The sequence below is a fragment of the Vanessa tameamea genome, chromosome 9 (assembly GCF_037043105.1).
Source record: "Vanessa tameamea isolate UH-Manoa-2023 chromosome 9, ilVanTame1 primary haplotype, whole genome shotgun sequence".
In the NCBI taxonomy this organism is placed as follows: Eukaryota; Metazoa; Arthropoda; class Insecta; order Lepidoptera; family Nymphalidae; genus Vanessa; species Vanessa tameamea.
Window position 1 is genome coordinate 856995 of NC_087317.1, and position 18921 is coordinate 875915.

Genomic DNA, 18921 nt, shown 5'->3' on the forward strand with positions numbered 1-18921 from the left:
ATTTATGCTAATATTTGTCGAGAACACGTCGACGAAAACCGGAACAAACTTGTGCCATTTGATTTTTTTTAAATTCAGTTTGGTGTTTTTGGAATTTTCAAACAACAACATTGCAACCAATTTATTAAACAGACTAGCAGAACCCATGGCTTTGCAACTTGTAATGCGGTTTGTGACAAAAATGTTGCAAGCACTTGTTTTGAAACCTTGATCCCAACATCCCTCTCAGAAAAGGAAAAAGTAGCCTATGTTAAAGTAAAGGCTTGCTTTGTACCAAACTTCATTAAAATCGATTCAGTTGTTTAGCCATGAAAACGTTACAGCAGACAAACAGAATTATTTTGGCATTTAGAATGTTACAGATTACACATGAGATCTGTCAAATTTAAATTTGACAGGTGACATAAACCTGTTGATAATTGTAACTTGTTATTTGTGGTTGTGTTTAGCTGAACTATAGTATTTTATAGTATGTATATTTTATTTACTATGTGTATTTCACATCAGAACTCGCTGGATAGCAGTCGTACATTGAGTTTTAACGAGAATATTGTCAGAGTAGCAGATTATTTTAATTATTTGAACCAATGGTGGAAGGACAGAATTAATCTGAAAAAATATTATCGATTTAAGCTTAATTTTGAGCTTCATTCGGATTTATTTTTCAAGGTAAGTACGTAGCTTAAGTGATAAAATTATATTTAATTGTAGAATTCTCCATAATTGGAAACAACGTTTGTATTTTTTAATATAGATCACATTGTACAAAAGATATATACGAAGTCTGTTTAATAAAAATTATCCATTCTTAAATAGTATTACAATTTTTTTTATTACATATATATAAATATATAATCATATTAAAATATGTCCGAAGACACCAGTGATCTTTATAATTAAACAGTGTTATGTATTGATGCACATATATTTTTATTTATAAATTATCAAAATAAGTTTTATATACTTTAGTTACAATACATTACACTTTTAACAAATACAGCAAAATCAACTGCTAAAAATCATACTGTATTGTATTATTTGTGTAATAATTATTATATATATACAGTTAAAACCGTTTATGGTGACATTGTTTAAAACAACATATCGGTAATATTGACCAAAATCAAAGGTCCCAGCTGAATGCTATATAACTGTCTTATCAAAAATATTGCTTTGTACGACATTGCTTACTACGAAATACTGTATTAAATTACCACATTTGGCTAATGTTTTTGGAGAATTATATCTGTAGAACAACCAGCTGAGCCGTATTGTAAACAATTACTACTGAAGCAGACGAGTGTATTGATGTAGATAGGTCTATTGCGATTTGTGCACTGGCTACGGAAAATGATTTGATGATTTTCTTCTTGAACTTCTTGAAGAAAATGACGAACTGATGAACAATTTACAGTGACAACTTTGAATGATGGTCTCAATGCTGTTAGTGTATTACGCAAGATTGTTCTTTTTAATGAACAGTTTCACTTGCAGGAAAATTATAGCGATACGCTGATTAAACTCCAACGTGAATTATAAAATGTGTATACAAGACAGAAGTGTTCCAAACAAACTAAAATTAGAGATTTTATGCATACAGGAAAATGACATTGTTCTTTCTTAATACATATATCTTTTGATTGAAATAAACGAAATATAATTTAATTTCATACTTTAATATATTTTGCCTATTAATACCTATGACCTACACATTCAATAATACCACTTCATAAAAAAATAAGCATCACCGGTTGTTACGACTTTCGGTTTTTACGACTAAATATGAGTAGTCCCTTCAATGTCGTTATAACAGATTTTGACTGCATATATAAATTTAATAATACATATCGGTAACATGGAAATTAAATTTGATTTTCATCCATTGACCTACTTTTAAATCTTTAGACCAATATATAATCTTGCACATATGTTGAGAACCAGGAGTTATTCAGTAATATAAAGAAAAGATAATAGTAGAAGCTTACATTAAAAAATAATAAGTTATGTTGTAACGTAATTTTGGCGCACGTTACATGTTTACATTCTTTTAAAGTAAATTCAACAAAATTATTGAATTTCTAACATAAAATATAGGATGTCATCTGACAATTGACTTTGACAACAATTTCTAAGGTTATGTTTACGCATAATTTGAAATGACCGCTAATTTTGACATTTGAAATAAAAATGCACTTTTTATGCATTATGCATTTCCGAACTAATTGTGATTTATTATCTTTATATTATCTTTGAAAAGATCTTTGACAATTGTCTAAAGCTTCACTTTCCTTCCGCTTTTTGATTCGAAATGTGACGCTAATTTATTTTCGAAGTTTTTATAACTTTTATTTTGTTTTAAACTTTGAATATTGTTGAAAATAGTTGTTTTAATGAACAGTGAGTTCTATTTTGAAGAATTGGAAGTAAATCCATGTCGGATTATTAAAATTAATTCCGATATTTGTCGCCTCGTGGTAAGTTTTGAATCTTTCTTCGAAAGTTGAATTTAATCGAATTGTACTGTGTCGTAACAACGATTGTGGTTCTTTACAGGGGATTTTTATAATATTTTCCACGATGCTCTTTGTTATTTGTGAAAAATAACCGGGATTGACCGGGTAAGTCGTTTGAAATATTAAAGTTAAAAGTATAGGATTTCGATATTTGTAATAGATTCTAATCAGAATGATTTTTCCTTTTACATTTTTCTACAGTTATTTTTGTACGATATTTTTCGTCACTTATTTTCTTCAATTATTTCATGGATTAATCTCTTCAGTTATTTTCTGGGATGATTATCTTGAATAACAAATTTACGGGAATTATTTTCTTTGGCATCATGTTCGATTGGATATTTTCAACGCTATTCGAGGAACATTTCAACTTCATTTCGTTGGATATTTTGAAGATTTAAAAGAGAAGTTTACTTCTGGGAAACTTATAATTTGAAGTTTACTTAGTGAAGACGGATTTTTGGAAACTTTAAAGGAAGTAAAACTTTATCACACTAATTTATATTACTGGATCTTGGTATGTAATTTTTACATATGTATTTATTTTCGCCGAAAACTAACCGCGCGAGATTTAATTAGAAATTTATTTATATTTATAAAAAAATTGGCAAAACTTTATTTAAACAATATTTTTTTTCACTATTTGAATTTACTGTTTAAATTAATTTAAAATTGTTTAGACATTTGGTTTAATCAAGTTGATAAACTTGACTTGTTTGTAACTTTACTTTAAGTAACTTAGTTGTCAATTTTGAATAATTTTACCTGAAGTTGAATCTTGACATGTATTCAAATATTTTGGTTGAACTTTAAAAAATTTTTTTTTTATTACAAAATATTTGTTTAAGCTTAATTTAAACGGATGTAAACATACTGGCGCCCGATTATGTTAACAATTAAATTTAGAATATTATAAGAAAATTACTTTTTCATTTTTTTTTTAATAAAATATTTTTGAACATAGATTTGCTGTTTTTGTAAATCTATTTGTAATGTTAAAATAATTTATCTGACTTCCGGAGCACTTTCTTTTGAGGATTTGTTTAGTTTAAAAACTTTTCCAACTCTATAGATTTTTTTTGCCTCAAAGAAATTTAAATATTTTTTTTTATTGACACTTTACTCGTCAATAACCCACCACCCAATTTTAACGTAACAATGTGTTTTCTATTTATGTTTCCTTTAAGTAGTTTTCTTTTGCAAATAATTACTGAATAATAGATGATTATTACAATCGGTAAACAATAAGTATTGATATAATTTGCAAAATCAAGAATTCCCAAAACTTGTAAACCTCATTTTTAAATAGTACTAAGCCCAGTTGAATGCATACTGATTGGAATAGCTGATGAAGATATCATTTTTGATGTGTCTGTCAATGGCAATATTTCTAAGCGGCTAGAATGGGAGCAAATTTGGCTTGCAAAATCAGATTATTTTTTAAATTAATTGCTTATTTTATATTTATTATAACCTTATTGTAAAAATGGTCTAAATAGGATGCTTGGCAGATATAAAACATCAATACAACCTGTAATTGAAATAATTTAAAATAACAGAAACCTAGAAATAAATTTGAACGAAGATAAATTAAATCATAGAGTTTCATTAATAAGATAAATATATTTTTCTTATAATTATGTATACGAAGTAAATATTATACACGGCAAGCCCGCACAAGGGAGTAGAGAGCGGCTGTGGAAACGGCTTATAAGACTGTCATGCCATATTACAGAGTATGAGTCGGCTTTACACCAAAGGAGCGCAAATAGATCGGCATCAAAATTCAGTTGCATCTGTTATTACTTCCAAAGACGCCTTCAGCGTATATGCTTGAAATGGTTTGCGTAATTGAAGTTAACACAAAAATAACCTATATCCTGTTAGATAAGACACTGATAGACCAATTTGCCTCCTCGTGTAAGGACAAGTTACGACAAGGTTCGTAATAGATAATCTGATTTATCATTCATTGTCAATCTTGTGACTTACGTGAAGTATTAATGAAAAGTAACGGGTTAATATTGTATTATATATTTATCTTATTTTATTTTTTAAATTAGACTTTTTGGCAAAGGACCGTAAATAAGGGTTAATAACGTTTATTCGCTTCAAAACACGTCTATTGTGCTAACTCGACGTTCGTTGCCTTAAACGACTAATTGAAAATAAATATCAATTTGCGTTAAAGAAATTTATATAAACTTAATTTAAAAAATCTATTTTGCCTTTGAAGACCTCTCCTATACTTTTTATTATATCATGAATATAAATAAGTAATAGAAAACTTTAAATAATTTAAAATAGTACTTAAAACTAATAACTTACTATCAGCCTCGTTTTAAGGCGGGAGCTTCTCGTGCTTGCAAATAAATGTGTTTAAGAGATCTGGTCAAAGACCTTTCTGAATAATACTGATGGTAATAATACTTATCTATATTTTCTCTATCGGTACTGAGCAACATATTTACCAAATATATGTATTGGTATTACCTATTCTTTTTCGTTCGGAGTAATACAATAAAATGTATGTCACAAGAACGAAAATTCATTTTTCAGCATTATTTCTAAGCTAAACGTCACTGTATGTATGTTTGGTTCATAACTTGTGAAATTATATGATTGTATCAATATTTCATTTCAGTGTCGAACAAGTTAATCGGTATTAGTTTTCTAAATAACAAGTGAATTATATTGTTTTCTTGGGAAATAAATTAAAGGTACTGTAAAAGATTTGTAAAATGATTTTTGTTTTTATTTCGGGACTTTTGGGACGCGCCGGGCACCCCAAATAACGCACTCTAAGCGAAAAGGAATCGAGTATAGAGAGCTGTGGCGAGTAAACGTCATTCAGCCTTCAACCGATATCATACCTCAGGATAATGACTCGCTTGGTGCAACCGTCAGCCGTCTCGTCAGTCCAAGATGTACTACACATATTACCCTTTATTTATACGTCTTCTTGAAAATGTCAATAATTTCTAATCAGAAATAATATCCACACCTTCACTTCGAAGGGATAGGAAGCCTTAGCCCAGCAGTGAAACCTTTACGGTTACTTTACTGTGAAAATTAGGTAAATATTCAAATAAAATTTAGTATAATTACAAATGTTTGTTCATGGGTATTTCAAAACGAAAAACTTTCAAAACGACGTCGAAATTGGATATTTTATTCAATTATTTGTGAAGTCATAAAATACCTTGAAAGAAATGGAATATGAATAGAATTTCTCAACGTCAAAGTTTTAACTTTTAAGAACGCCTCGAATTCGTTACGCAATTTAAGCCTGCCTACAGATTACAGTAATTTTTCCCTCTTCGACCATTCATTTGTTGTAGTTGTAGCAGATATAATATTAAGCAAGGCTGAAATGGCATTTTATTTCACCTGCTATTTTATTTTGACTAATAAACTAATTTTTAGTCTGCGATTTTTTTTAATTGTTTTTAAGAAGTCTGAATCCTGACCGAAGATTTTTGGTTAAAACATGGGCCAACACAACTAAATTTTCATGTGCTTAATTTGTGTTTATAAAGTATCTCAGGGAAATACTGCTAACATTCTTGCCATCAATCCACGCTGTCATGATTTGTACTATGCTATTTTTAATCTGTATTTGTATATAATTTAGTTTGTAACGTGATTAAAACAAATTACTCTCGTTTCGCATATTGCATATGAAAATACCTGAACGTATTAAAGTAGCGTGGTTAATGAGCTCGAAAACCTCGAGAGGGCTAGTCCAGCAGTATGTCATTTACATCCTTTTACTTTTGAATTGGTTAAATAAGTATCCCCAAAAACATAATGGCATTGGTGTTAATAAGATATTCATAATATGATCATCTTATATAATCTGTATCTAAAGGTTTGTTAACATGAATTTTTCAGTTTGAAGATACTGCTTTATCTTGAATTTTATTGTAGCCTATATTGCCTAAGTAAATTTACCAGATTTTTATATCTATCAATATATATACATAAAAGACGATCAACTAAAAGACTAAAAAAAACATTGTATTATATTTCTCAATATTTTCATAATTTTATCTTGAGTATACGAAGCCGTATTCATTCAGAAATTCTTTTGTTTGTTGGTAATAAATAAAATTATTTTAAATAGTGTTTGGTCATATCACATAATTTTCATTCGTTTTATGAGAATAGATTTTTTGTCTTCTGTAACAATATGGAGCGACATTTCCTTGTTAAAATAGATCAATTACCTAGATTCCATTTTAGACATATTTTTCCGGGAAGGCTGCCGGTTATTATCCTTAATTACTACAACCGATGCGATTATTTAACATCTTCAAAATAATTTCATTATGATTCCAGTAGTTTCCAAGTGACGTATCTACGAATATTAATATAAATAAATAGTTTTTCATAAATTAATAATTTTTGTTACTTTTTATGCGATTATTGTTCTTTACTAGTTATTTGTGCCTCTCAGATATCTATTTCGATTTGTCTATTTTGGAATGCTCTAACTTTTTTAACTGCGTTTACCAATTACTGTAATTGTGAGTGTTACGTTTTGTATCCAATATAACACACTCAAAGTAGAATTATATCGTCGAGTCAGGATTTAATCAATGTTCTAATATAGGTTACCCATGACAAATTAACAGAGATCCCTTTGCGGTCAATTTTGCTAGTTGGGAAATATGGTTTCAATTTCTTATTAAAGGTCAATCTAGACTGGCTTATAATTACAAAAGTCGTCTATTGTGCGATATTGAAAACCCAAACATCAAGTTCAGCAAGGCTTTATGTTCTAAGTGGTTATAAGGATTACGTAACAGTTTGGTGAGTTACCCACGATATTGATAGTATGGTTTTCATTGCTTAACTTTTAATAATTATTTTCATTGTAATTATAGTTATTAAAATATTATTTTCGCGGTCTTCATCGCTTTGAAATAGAAAATTAGTGTTTAGTGTCTAATGGCAGTGGGTAAACACTGCCCATAAAATTACCCTCCTTCGTGCTGCGGAAAGCACGCCAGTCCTGCCAGATCCTCCGCCTAAACTCTTTCTCACCTTTTATTTATAAAGTATAACACAAATTAAAAGTAAAAGATAAAGTACCTATGTAAGAAAGGTATTATTTTGTAATAAGTATTCACGTTTAAATATTCTGACGAGGAAATAAAGGCCTTACGGAAATACAAGACGATTTGATATTTATATGAGTTACAATGAACCTCATGCAATTGAAATCACATGGAATACATCCTGTATGAAAATTTTCCAAGAAATGTTCACGTAGGCGGTGTTACGTTTTCATCTAGGTCACCCGGAGTTTCCTTTTACAGGGCACGTGTTCCTAACAAATGGTTATTGTATGCGTTGAAGCTATGAATGTCTTTGACGGCTGTCTGATACAGTACGTAATTGGATGCTAGGAAATAGGTATCGATTCGACCTCAATTGTAATTTGTTTGAAGAAACGGGTTACAGGAATTTATACTTTATGGTAACTCGTTGTCGCAATCAAAATTGTAAAACTTTGTTTCCAGAATTGACGCAAGTAAATAAAGGGCTTCTTACGTTTAGGTAACTTCGATTGTTTCGTTTTATAAAGTTATTGCTTTCGACTTCATATTTCAAACCCACCCGCTGCTTTTGTCTCAGGTTTCTTTCAGTTCAAACAGTTTCTTACACGGTCACAACTCAACTCGGAACTTGAAATAGCAAAGTAGGTGTTCAATCAATTTTTATTTTTGTAACTGGAATGTGTTTAAGGGGACTACATGAGCTAAATGCAAGTTTATAATGCAAAAAAAGTATATGATCCAATGCAGTAAACCAAATGAAAAAAAAATGTGATAATCTTCAGGATACATGCTAGTTATTTGTTATTTTGAAAACATGATATAATTAATTTGGTACGATAGAAAAAAATCACAAAGTTACCTCTAAAAAAATCTTTTAACAAATAATAACTATACTTATATACATCCATTAATTCTGGTTTTTTTGTCAGATGATTCTACAAGCAATATACTACTATATCCCTGTGTCACTTTTTTAGTAAAATCAATAGATTTTTTTTAATTCAGATATTCTTATTTTCGAACAAAATGCGTACGCATGTGTGCGTAAACGCCGTGTGGCAGTGTGCGTAAACACATTGCTGGCCGAGGCTATACAGACGTGTCGATCTTTTCGTTGCATCATTACGTTACGAGATATTTTTTTGTAATTTTCATTGTAAATTCATTGTTTCATGTTTTCTTATAATAAATATTATTCTTTCTTGTAGATAAATATATTAAGTTAAAATAGTGTAGTAGTAATTAAGCATTTGTTTTTTATTATATTATTTGTAAAAAAAAGTTGTTGTTTAAATTTTAATTGTGTAAATATGGGAAATAAAGTGAATGGCGTGAGGAAAACTAAAAAACTATATAAATTAAGCGCCGAACATACATATGAACGATATTAAAAAGGTAAGAGTATTTTATTAGTAAACATATTTTTTTTTTATAAATTATGGATATTGAAAACATCTATTAGAAAAAATGTGCCATCAGTTCGCATAGAATCAGATTTTTCGAGCTGTTCTCTAAATATTACGATAGAGTATTTGGTCAAAGGAAGGAAAACATCAATTGAGAGTGACTACATTCGATCCCCATGAACTCGAAGCTATATGATATTTTTCATTAAAAGTACTAAAATACTAAAATAATATATTTAGATACATATTTTTTAAATACATACTTTTATAATTAATAAATATATAATTACTAACATATATTTATTTTTTACAGAATAAAGAAAGTCGAAAACAATAACACGGAAGCTATTTATGTTGCGTAAGAGTTTAATTTTATCGATTTTGTTTGTAATAGGAATTAAAGTTATGTATGAACTAATTTTAATAATAAAAAAAAGTAAAGTCGTAACAAAAAAAAAAAGGCAATTGTTGTGAACCAGAGAACTAGAATATTTAGAAGTGTCATTTGTACGTAATTCAAAAATTTTAAATTTTTTGTAACGTCCGCCATAATGGATTGAATATGGCAGCAATTCATGAATCGTGCATTGTCATCGAGACTAAATATATGTGCCAACTTTCAGCTCCACAGCTTCAGTGGAAGTAGGTGTAATATTGATTGCAAGATTCCAGGACATATATACATACATTCATACATACAAGTGAAATTAAATAGGAGATTTTAATAAAAAAATTAACACTAAATGTATTTTTTTTGTAGTACCAAATATAAATAAAAATATTTTAAGATTCATTCAATCACTTTTATTTTTTAATCATTTTCGAATAACAGTCAAAAGCAATACAAATAATTCTAATATCCTATCTATTTTTATGAGATTTATGATTAAACCTAGTATGATTAACCTAGTTAACCAATGATTCAACCAAATCGACTTGACCACATTTTTTTCTAGAAAATATTTAGATGGTTTTTTTTTTTTAAATTGAATATATATTTTTCCTTTCTGAACCGATATTAATAAAACGAACAAACACTACGCTATACCCCACGGTTACTACACTACAGATTTCGAACACTTACGATTTTATTATATAAATAGATTATCAAATATAAAATGTTAAAAATTGGTATGTTTTAATATTTAGTATAAGAACTAATTGTGGTATAATAATATGAATAAAAGAAAAAAAAGGTTAAAACTGTGTATTTTATTGTATACAAAATATAAATAAAAATATTGTAAGTTTAATTGAATCAGTTTTATTTTATAATAATTTGTTAACTAACATCGAAAGAAATAAAAACAATTCTGTTGTCCTATCTATTTTTTATGAGATTTATGATTGATCTTAGTTCTCTCGGTTTGGCGTCATCTATTGGTATATTTGGGCGTAACCTCGTTACCTCGCTTAACCATTAGTTCACGGGCTTGCCGGTTTTGTCGATTTTGTAAGTGTGTGCGTGCGATTCTCAAGGGCACTTAGCTCTTGTAGTCCTCTTAAAAACGTAACCATTGGTTTTGCCATTTATCGTCGAAATATATAAATTAAGTCTCATTTTGTATACTATAAAAATTAGAAAATTCACATATCTTTATTGAAAACTTTCTTATTGACTGTCAAATTTCTACCGTTGGTTCGGAAAAGAACACAAGAGAAGAACGGACAAAAGATATACAACGGAGTTTATTAAGAAATGATATTCTATCATTAGTATTATATTGACATAATAAGGTATAAGTCTATTATCGTATTGAAACTGCTAGCTCTATGCTGCGAAAGCTTCACTCAACTTTCTCCCTATCAAGTTTTAGTAGTTTTTGCATGTATCTATAAAAAAAACAATTTCCAAATGCCCAGATATTAGGCAAAGTTTTTTTAAATATTTTAAATACGTACTAATTCGTACTTTGGTTCAAGTTCTCCAATCAGTCAATTTCAGATAATATTTTTAGTATGCATGCGATTTGTGCAGTGGTTATTTGTATAAAAATACAAATGTTTTTTCTATTTTTTTAATTAATAGAAACGTTGATATTCATTTTTTTATTTATTACATATAGGTACCTGTATCGTTTATGAGTATTTCCTGAAAATTCGGAGATGGTCGGTGGCAGCGTGCTCTGGTTCCGACATGGACTACGTCTGCACGACAATCCGTCGTTGCAAAACGCCCTTGAAGACAGGCACACGCCATTCTACCCTATGTTCATCTTTGATGGAGAGACAGCGGGTAAATTGACTCGGCAATTCCTATTCTCTGAACTGAAAATAAACTGAGGTCTGAAATAAAACAGCGTTTTCTTGCCTGAAAATATTTTTTACACAAATACTCCAAATGTTTTCACAAACTTATTTTAATATATTTTCAACTTGATTTAGCTTTAGCTTAATATCGTGTTCATAAAAGTTTTAATTCTTTAACTAGGTACGAAGATCGTGGGGTACAATCGTATGCGTTATTTGTTGGAGGCGCTGAACGATTTGGATGTCCAGTTTAAAAAGTATGGAGGAAGATTGCACATGATAAAAGGCAAGCCTGATCTCGTGTTCAGGCGTCTCTGGGAAGAATCCGGTAAGTCTACAATGTATTTGTTTCGTTTATATCTGCATGATTAGTAGATGGGTAGATGGACAAACAGCGTAGCTATACATTCATAGTCAACTGCTTACTACAAAAAAGAAGACCGTTTACTTATTTTATTTCATATTTAATTCATATTTAACAAATGAAATGAGTATAACATTCGATATAAGTACTTCATTCCATTTCTTCATACAATACACATTCAATACGCAATCTAAGCATTCTAAAGTTAGGTTTTCGAAGAGTCGAGCGTTTCGGCCTAATGTATGTCAAAAAAACAACAGCAAAAGATACAAATCAAGACAATAATCAACTATTAATGACTAAGTCTTGCTCCTATCGATCCTAAAAATATATCTGCTGAGCCATTTATATCTAACTCCCGACTGGTCAAGTTATATTGCGCGTAATACGTATTCTATAAAACGTTTTGGACAGGTATACGGAAGATTTGTTTCGAGCAAGATTGTGAGCCAATATGGCGCGCACGTGACGACAGCGTCCGAGACCTCTGTCGTGAGATCGGAGTTTCGTGTCGGGAAAATGTTTCCCATACACTATGGGATCCAGACAGCGTCATCCAAGCTAATGGTGGAATCCCTCCATTGACCTATCAAATGTTTCTGGTTAGTATAGCTGGCTTAAAGGTCTTAATGTATAGAAGATTTCTCTGTATTTTATACAGGTTAGGTTTGAAGACATACTCGTCTTAAAGTATTAATCGGATGTACAATATTAGGAATAATAATAAGTTAGATATTTTTTCAGCACACCGTGGCTATTATTGGAGACCCGCCTCGCCCTGTGGACGATGTAGACTTGAAGGGAGTCAACTTTGCGTGTCTTCCCAAATGCTTCTACGATGAGTTTACTGTTTTTGATATGGTATAAAAGTTCATATTCAATATACGTAGTTAATACATTTGACAAAAAAAAAGACCCGCTGAGTTTCTTTCGCCGGTTCTTCTCAGGTCAGGGTATTTTTTTTTCCGAACCGGTGGTGGTGTTTAATTTGACTATCAATAAGTAAGTGTAACGTCTAAATACTTGAAATTGACAAGTAGGTACCTTATAGGGTGTAGACATCCGCTAAAAACGCAATTTACGAAACTCCACCCCCTAAGGACATGAAACGGGGGTTGGCAGTTTGCTTTTAATAAAAGTGCTTGTAAAAGCCTACTTGAATAAAGTATATTTTGATTTGATTTGAATAAATTTCGTGCGGGTAAAACCGCAGGTTCAGTATTCTTTACAAACGTAGCAATAATAATGGTTATATAACTAACAGTGATAAATATTAATATATTAATAGAAATGAAAATGAAATAATCACTTCCAGCTTTCGTCTTAATAAGGTCGTATTGTTTACTAGAAAATTCATCATCAATTCTATATGGCATTATTATATTTAACAAGGTTCCCAAACCCGAAGACTTGGGAGTGTTTTTGGAAAACGAAGACATTCGTATGATACGCTGGGTGGGGGGTGAGACTGCTGCTTTGAACAAGATGCAGAACCGTCTGGCTGTGGAGTACGAGACCTTTTGCAGGTAAATTGTCAACATTTGCTGGTAAAACAAACTATGATAGTTTTATTTTTTTTTGTATTGAGATTTGGGTCACACGGATGCAGGATAAGATGTTTATGGCAGAATTAGAACGATTTAATTGCTCGAACATATGTACAAACAAAAAAATAATAAGTTTTTATACGTATTACGCCCTTCAATTTGATGTTTATTGTTATTAGGGACACATTTAAGTCATCACACACATGGTCATAATTTTTCGGCATTCTTTGTTACTTCTGACTTGGCTGTATGAGCACACTTCAAAAATTGTCATCTTAGGGATAACGGGTCATCTGATGGTAAGTAGAATAAACCTCTACTTAAACACTTCCACTGATTATACCAGCCCCGTATCTTAAACGTAATAAGCGCCTCGATGCGTACTTGTACGTTTGTTGATCTCTTCTCGCCTGTATAATATTATATCTACAGGGGCTCCTATTTACCGACGCTCGGTAACCCAGACCTGCTCGGGCCACCGATATCGCTGAGTCCGGCCCTGCGGTTCGGCTGTCTGTCTGTGCGTCGGTGAGGACATGGTCGAAAATATTAAAATGCGACAATTTGTGTTTTTAGTATTATTTATTCGATGATATAATGATTATATATATGTTTTCTTTTGAACTGTTATAGATTTAGTATTGTAGTCTCTTTTTGGTGTATATTATATTTGTTTGTCTTTATTAATTCATTTATTTATTATTATATCATAAACAATATAATATCTGATACGCTTTAATATTTGAACGGATTATAATAAAAATGTTGGCTAAAATGTCCATAATGCCACCGAATTGATTATAATAATACGCTTTTAAATTTAAATAATAAAACATTAATTAAAAATAATTCTCTTTCAAGTTTCTACTGGTGCGTCCAAGACCTGTTCCAACAAGTGCACCAGGGACGCCTCGCTTCGACTCAGTTTATAACTGGTAATAATATGCGACATATCGGAAGTCCACAATTCTAATAAAATATTAACTTGTTCCTCGTGTTCGAAGGTCAACTGATATGGCGTGAGTATTTCTACACGATTAGCGTCAACAATCCGAACTACGGGCAGATGGCCGGCAACCCGATCTGCTTGGATATACCCTGGAAGGACCCGGAGAGCGACGAGCTCCAAAGGTATCGCTGTTGTAATGATAATTTACATATACACACTGCAAATCCATAGATCTTAGTTAAAATTGAATTATCAGATAATTTATTTTTTTCATTAAATTGGTTTCGAGTTGTCTAAAAAAGTAAAAATGTTTGGATCTCCTGCGCTTTGAAACGAAGCCGTCGTCGGTTCTCCTACGCCTCCAAGTGTTCAGTGTCACGAGTGGGTCCGCAGGTGGAAGGAGGGCCGCACGGGCTTCCCGTTCGTGGACGCGGCCATGCGGCAGCTGCGCGCGGAGGGCTGGCTGCACCACGCCGTGCGCAACACCGTGGCGTCGTTCCTCACGCGCGGCACGCTGTGGCTCTCGTGGGAGCACGGCCTCGCGCACTTCCTCAAGTACCTGCTGGACGCCGACTGGTGCGCGCACGACGCACGCGCACGACGCACGCGCACGCCGCTTGCTCTATTCGTAGCCCATTCCACATACGGTTCTGATCCCCCTTCGATTCCCCTCTCGTCGAAACTATTGATCAGGCTCTACTATAATTTTTTTTATTACTTTTTTACTGATAACTGGATTCAAATCTAACATAATCATAATATTTTATCGCTATTTGATCGATTTTAATGCTATTTGACCGAATTCGACGATTTATTTCGTTTTAACTAGAAGAGAAATACAAATAAATAGTTAATTTACAGTGCTCGAAAGAAGTATTAGAACAAGAAAGTTAAATACACATTAATAGTTTATTTCTAACTTTATAGGAAGTCGTAGGTTACAGGTTATAGGTAACACGTGAAGCGTGAATCCATCGATGACCGGACAAAACAGACTATTCGATGTTAGGATAATGCGCGCCTTCAGTAAACGCCGACACCGTGTCACGTACCGAGCATTTCTGTATGAAAACAGTTTACTGAAACGATGCAATATGTCATTGCATTCGACGGTTATCATACGGACATTATGAATGTTTTCGCGAAGAGGTTGCGCTCCCCGATCTTGAACGATTAAGAATTTTGAAGCGTTACTTCGTCTCTGAGTAGCGATAACACAAGCGGGCTGGGCTCCGGCAGGTCGGTGTGCGCCGGCAACTGGATGTGGGTGTCGTCCAGCGCCTTCGAGGCGCTGCTGGACTCGGGCGAGTGCGCGTGCCCCGTGCGCCTCGGCCGCCGCCTCGAGCCGTCCGGCCACTACGTGCGCCGCTACGTGCCCGAGCTGGCGCGCATGCCCGTGGACTACATGTGAGCTCCCGCTCGTGCGCGCGCAGAGGGCCTCTGGCCGCTCCAACCTGCGCTACAGGCAATGACGCGAGTCGTGTGTCCAGCTACGAGCCGTGGCGCGCGCCCCTGGAGGTGCAGGAGCGCGCGGGCTGCGTGGTGGGCCGAGACTACCCCGCGCCCGTCGTCGACCACCGCGCCGCCGCGCAGCGCAACCGCGCCGCCATGCAGGTACCGCCGCGCTGCATCTGCACCATTTCTTCACTAGCTTGTGTCGCTTGTGCTCGCGAGTGTCGATTTCAAACTATTTTCAGAAGCTCACAGAGTAATGTACCGAAGTACCGAATACCTTCGTATTAGTTCTTATTTTTTAAAATAACTATATTATTATTTTTTCTTTTTAAATCAGTATCCCCTTGTTTCGTTGTTATATATTTTATTATTTCTATTTTTGTGTTAATTATGATATCATCTTTTCCGTTTTGACACACACAGCTATTTTTACTTTAACCCTATAATTTTGTGTTTACAATACGATATAAAATTTTCCAACGAGATAAATGAAACTTACTGCGATAGTGTTACTTCAGCTGTTTCGGCTTGATGACGAAACCCCAATTTTTTTAATATAGATTTTATTTTATACAGGACTTGCGCAAAATGCTCGAGAAAGCACCGCCTCATTGCTGCCCGTCCTCGGAGGATGAAGTCCGCCAGTTCATGTGGCTCGGCGACGAGAGCCAGAATGAGATAACCAGCACCTAAATAGATAGACTGCATCGAGTGCGTGGAGCATTCCAACCGTAGAAGGGGTAAAGATAAGCAACCCTTAGATTTGTTAACAGCTCTGATATATCATGCACTACAAGCAGTTGTTGACTAATATATCTTTATTTATAATACGACTCTATTCCACTTGACTTATTACATCCACTTTATTTTTGCTTCTAAAATGCCGTTGAATTTTTTAGAGAATCTGTATTAAGTACCACAGATTATTTAAGATCTCGGCCAATGATGTCGCGTCAGTTGAACGCCAAAGTTGTTTATTTGTCTTTACTCGTCCTTACGAAATAGGAATACTCTAAAGTCAAAACTTGTTTTTTTTTTTTAGAATTGACTAAAGATCTTTGTTTTGTTCGAAAGTATGATGTCATGTTAAAGGTTGTTCGTCTATATTCTTTCAATTTTTTCATAGTCTGCATTTGAATGTATTTTTTCCTACAGATTGTACGATTTATGCATTTAAGGGTGATTTACTAATTGTAACATTTTTAACATAAAGGTGCGACACGACAGTTATGTTATTTTAAACTGTAAATACCATGTTTGTTTGACCTTGATCATATGTCAACTCCCAACAAGCGAGCCCAGTTACTCTCCATTTGGAATAGCTTGAACTGCAGGCAACATATTGCTGTTTCGAGGCTATTGTTTACAAAAGTGTGTTTTAACTTATCATATACTTGCGGTACAGAAATTATATAAATAAATATTGGACAGCATCACATACATTACTTTGATCCCAATATAAGTAGCTAAAGCCATTGTGATATGGAAAATCAGAAGTAACGACGGTACCACAACCACCCAGACCCAAGACAACATAGAAAAGTAATGAATTTTTATACATTGACTCGGCCGGGAATCGAACCCGGGACCTCGGAGTGGCGTACCCATGAAAACCGGTGTAAAAACTACTCGACCACGGAGGTCGTCAAATTATATGAAGATGTTCCATAAATTATATAATTATTAATAGTTATTTCTTGTCTAGTATTTTAATAATAAATAATATACATATTTCGTGACTAAAATTAAATTGACCAAATCTATATACCAAAGTCAATATAATTTTTTTTATTGCATTTATGAAGATAAAACCATTTAAATTAGCGTACGACAGTACAATGTCCTGATAAGGATTTGAATATTAAAAAAAAATCTTTTTCTTAATTAGTTTAAAATTTATCTTTTTTGCATAAGTATTTATGGTTTAAACGTCTAAGAGAAATTTGTGTCTATAAGTGATATTAAAATTATAATTTTTTATTTGTTTTTACTTCTGTTAATTTTTTTTAATTCTATTATAATCTATTGAAGTTTTTTATTCCTTTTTATAATTTTAAGGAAATCTTAATTGAAATTATTTTAGGGAATACATTTAATAATATGTGTTGGTGTTAGACAAAACGTAAGTAGTCCGTAAATTATTTTATGTTTTGAATATATGTATAATTTTTTTTATAATACTACTTTTTAAATTACTTTAGTGGACAGTAAAATTAACGTCTGTTGTATTCCATGATACAATTGGCTTAATTTTTTATTTGTTATAAACTTCTTGTGATAATTATGTGGTAGTAGGAAATGGAGCAGTAAGTATTACTTTAAACAAGTTTGTATTAACGATTTATTGGAAATTACAGTGTATTTACATAAACAATGTCTATATAAAAAACATCCGGAGGATATTTAGAAAACAAATATATGTATTTTTGTTATCATAATCTATATGAATGTTGTGTTATAATTTGAATAAATGTGATAAAATTAAATGTTATTTTTTTCTTTTGTGGTGTTAGTAGTGGTTTGGTAATTGTACCGCCCGATTATAGTTCTCACCACTGCCTATAGAAATTGGCGCTTTAAGAAATATTAACCATTCCTTTTGTCGCAAATGCGCCACCGACCTTGGAAACAAAGCTATTACGTACCTTGTGCCTGTGGTCACGGGCTCACTCTCCCTTCAAATCGGAACACAATAATACTAAGTATTCTGAATCTTATAATACTAATATTATTATATATTAATATTTTTTTAATAATTTTTTTTTTTTTGTATGTTTGTATGTCACTCAGCTCTTCCTAAACGACTAGACCGTTTTTGATGAACTTATCTGCGCTTGGGTTGAGTGAGAACTTGTATGAATTATATTGAACATGGCAAATGGTACTGCAATCCTATCGTTTTATTTAAGTAAAATTATATTCTTATTATTTAATCTGTGTAAAGTTAGGGTGGTCATTTAGTATATAATAATATTAATTATTTGTATGATCACAAGTTACTTTGTATAATAACAACAATAAGGGAATTGGAAGTAATTATACATTATAATATATATAATAAATATGAAAGTGACTGTTTGTCTGTTGTTTTTAAGGTCAAACCACTGAAGTGAATTCGTTGAAATTAGGCATGAAGCAAGCTGGAACTCCGAGGAAGAACATAGACTATGCTTTTCATGCCAAGCTGATGACCAACCACGTAAAACACGAGCGAAACCGCTAGCGACAACTAGTTATATGTAGTATAAAAGACTATCTTAAAATTATAATATACTTTTTATGGTTTTTATTTCGATGTATAACAAAAATATATTTATAGCATTTAATTTTTCACAGATAATATATTACAATAAAATTTTTAAATGTCTAAT

At 32.3% G+C, this 18921-nt stretch overlaps 1 protein-coding gene across 2 annotated transcripts; it reads left to right on the forward strand.

Moving 5' to 3' along the window:
- Nucleotides 1-424: 424 nt before the first annotated feature.
- Nucleotides 425-18701, forward strand: LOC113402850 (cryptochrome-1). 2 transcript variants are annotated; one of them, XM_064215795.1, is made up of 14 exons: nt 425-669; nt 11052-11221; nt 11417-11563; nt 12014-12201; nt 12344-12460; nt 12992-13125; nt 13579-13674; nt 14008-14081; nt 14151-14277; nt 14489-14671; nt 15335-15502; nt 15586-15709; nt 16127-16290; nt 18646-18701. In XM_064215795.1, the coding sequence occupies exons 2-13, from the start codon at nt 11092-11094 to the stop codon at nt 16241-16243; spliced, it is 1605 nt and encodes a 534-aa protein (XP_064071865.1). In that variant the 5' UTR covers nt 425-669; nt 11052-11091; the 3' UTR covers nt 16244-16290; nt 18646-18701. The 2 variants fall into 2 exon arrangements, with proteins under 2 accessions (XP_064071865.1, XP_026498970.2); XM_026643185.2 differs by lacking the exon at nt 18646-18701 and having other exon boundaries at nt 16127-17083.
- Nucleotides 18702-18921: the final 220 nt, after the last annotated feature.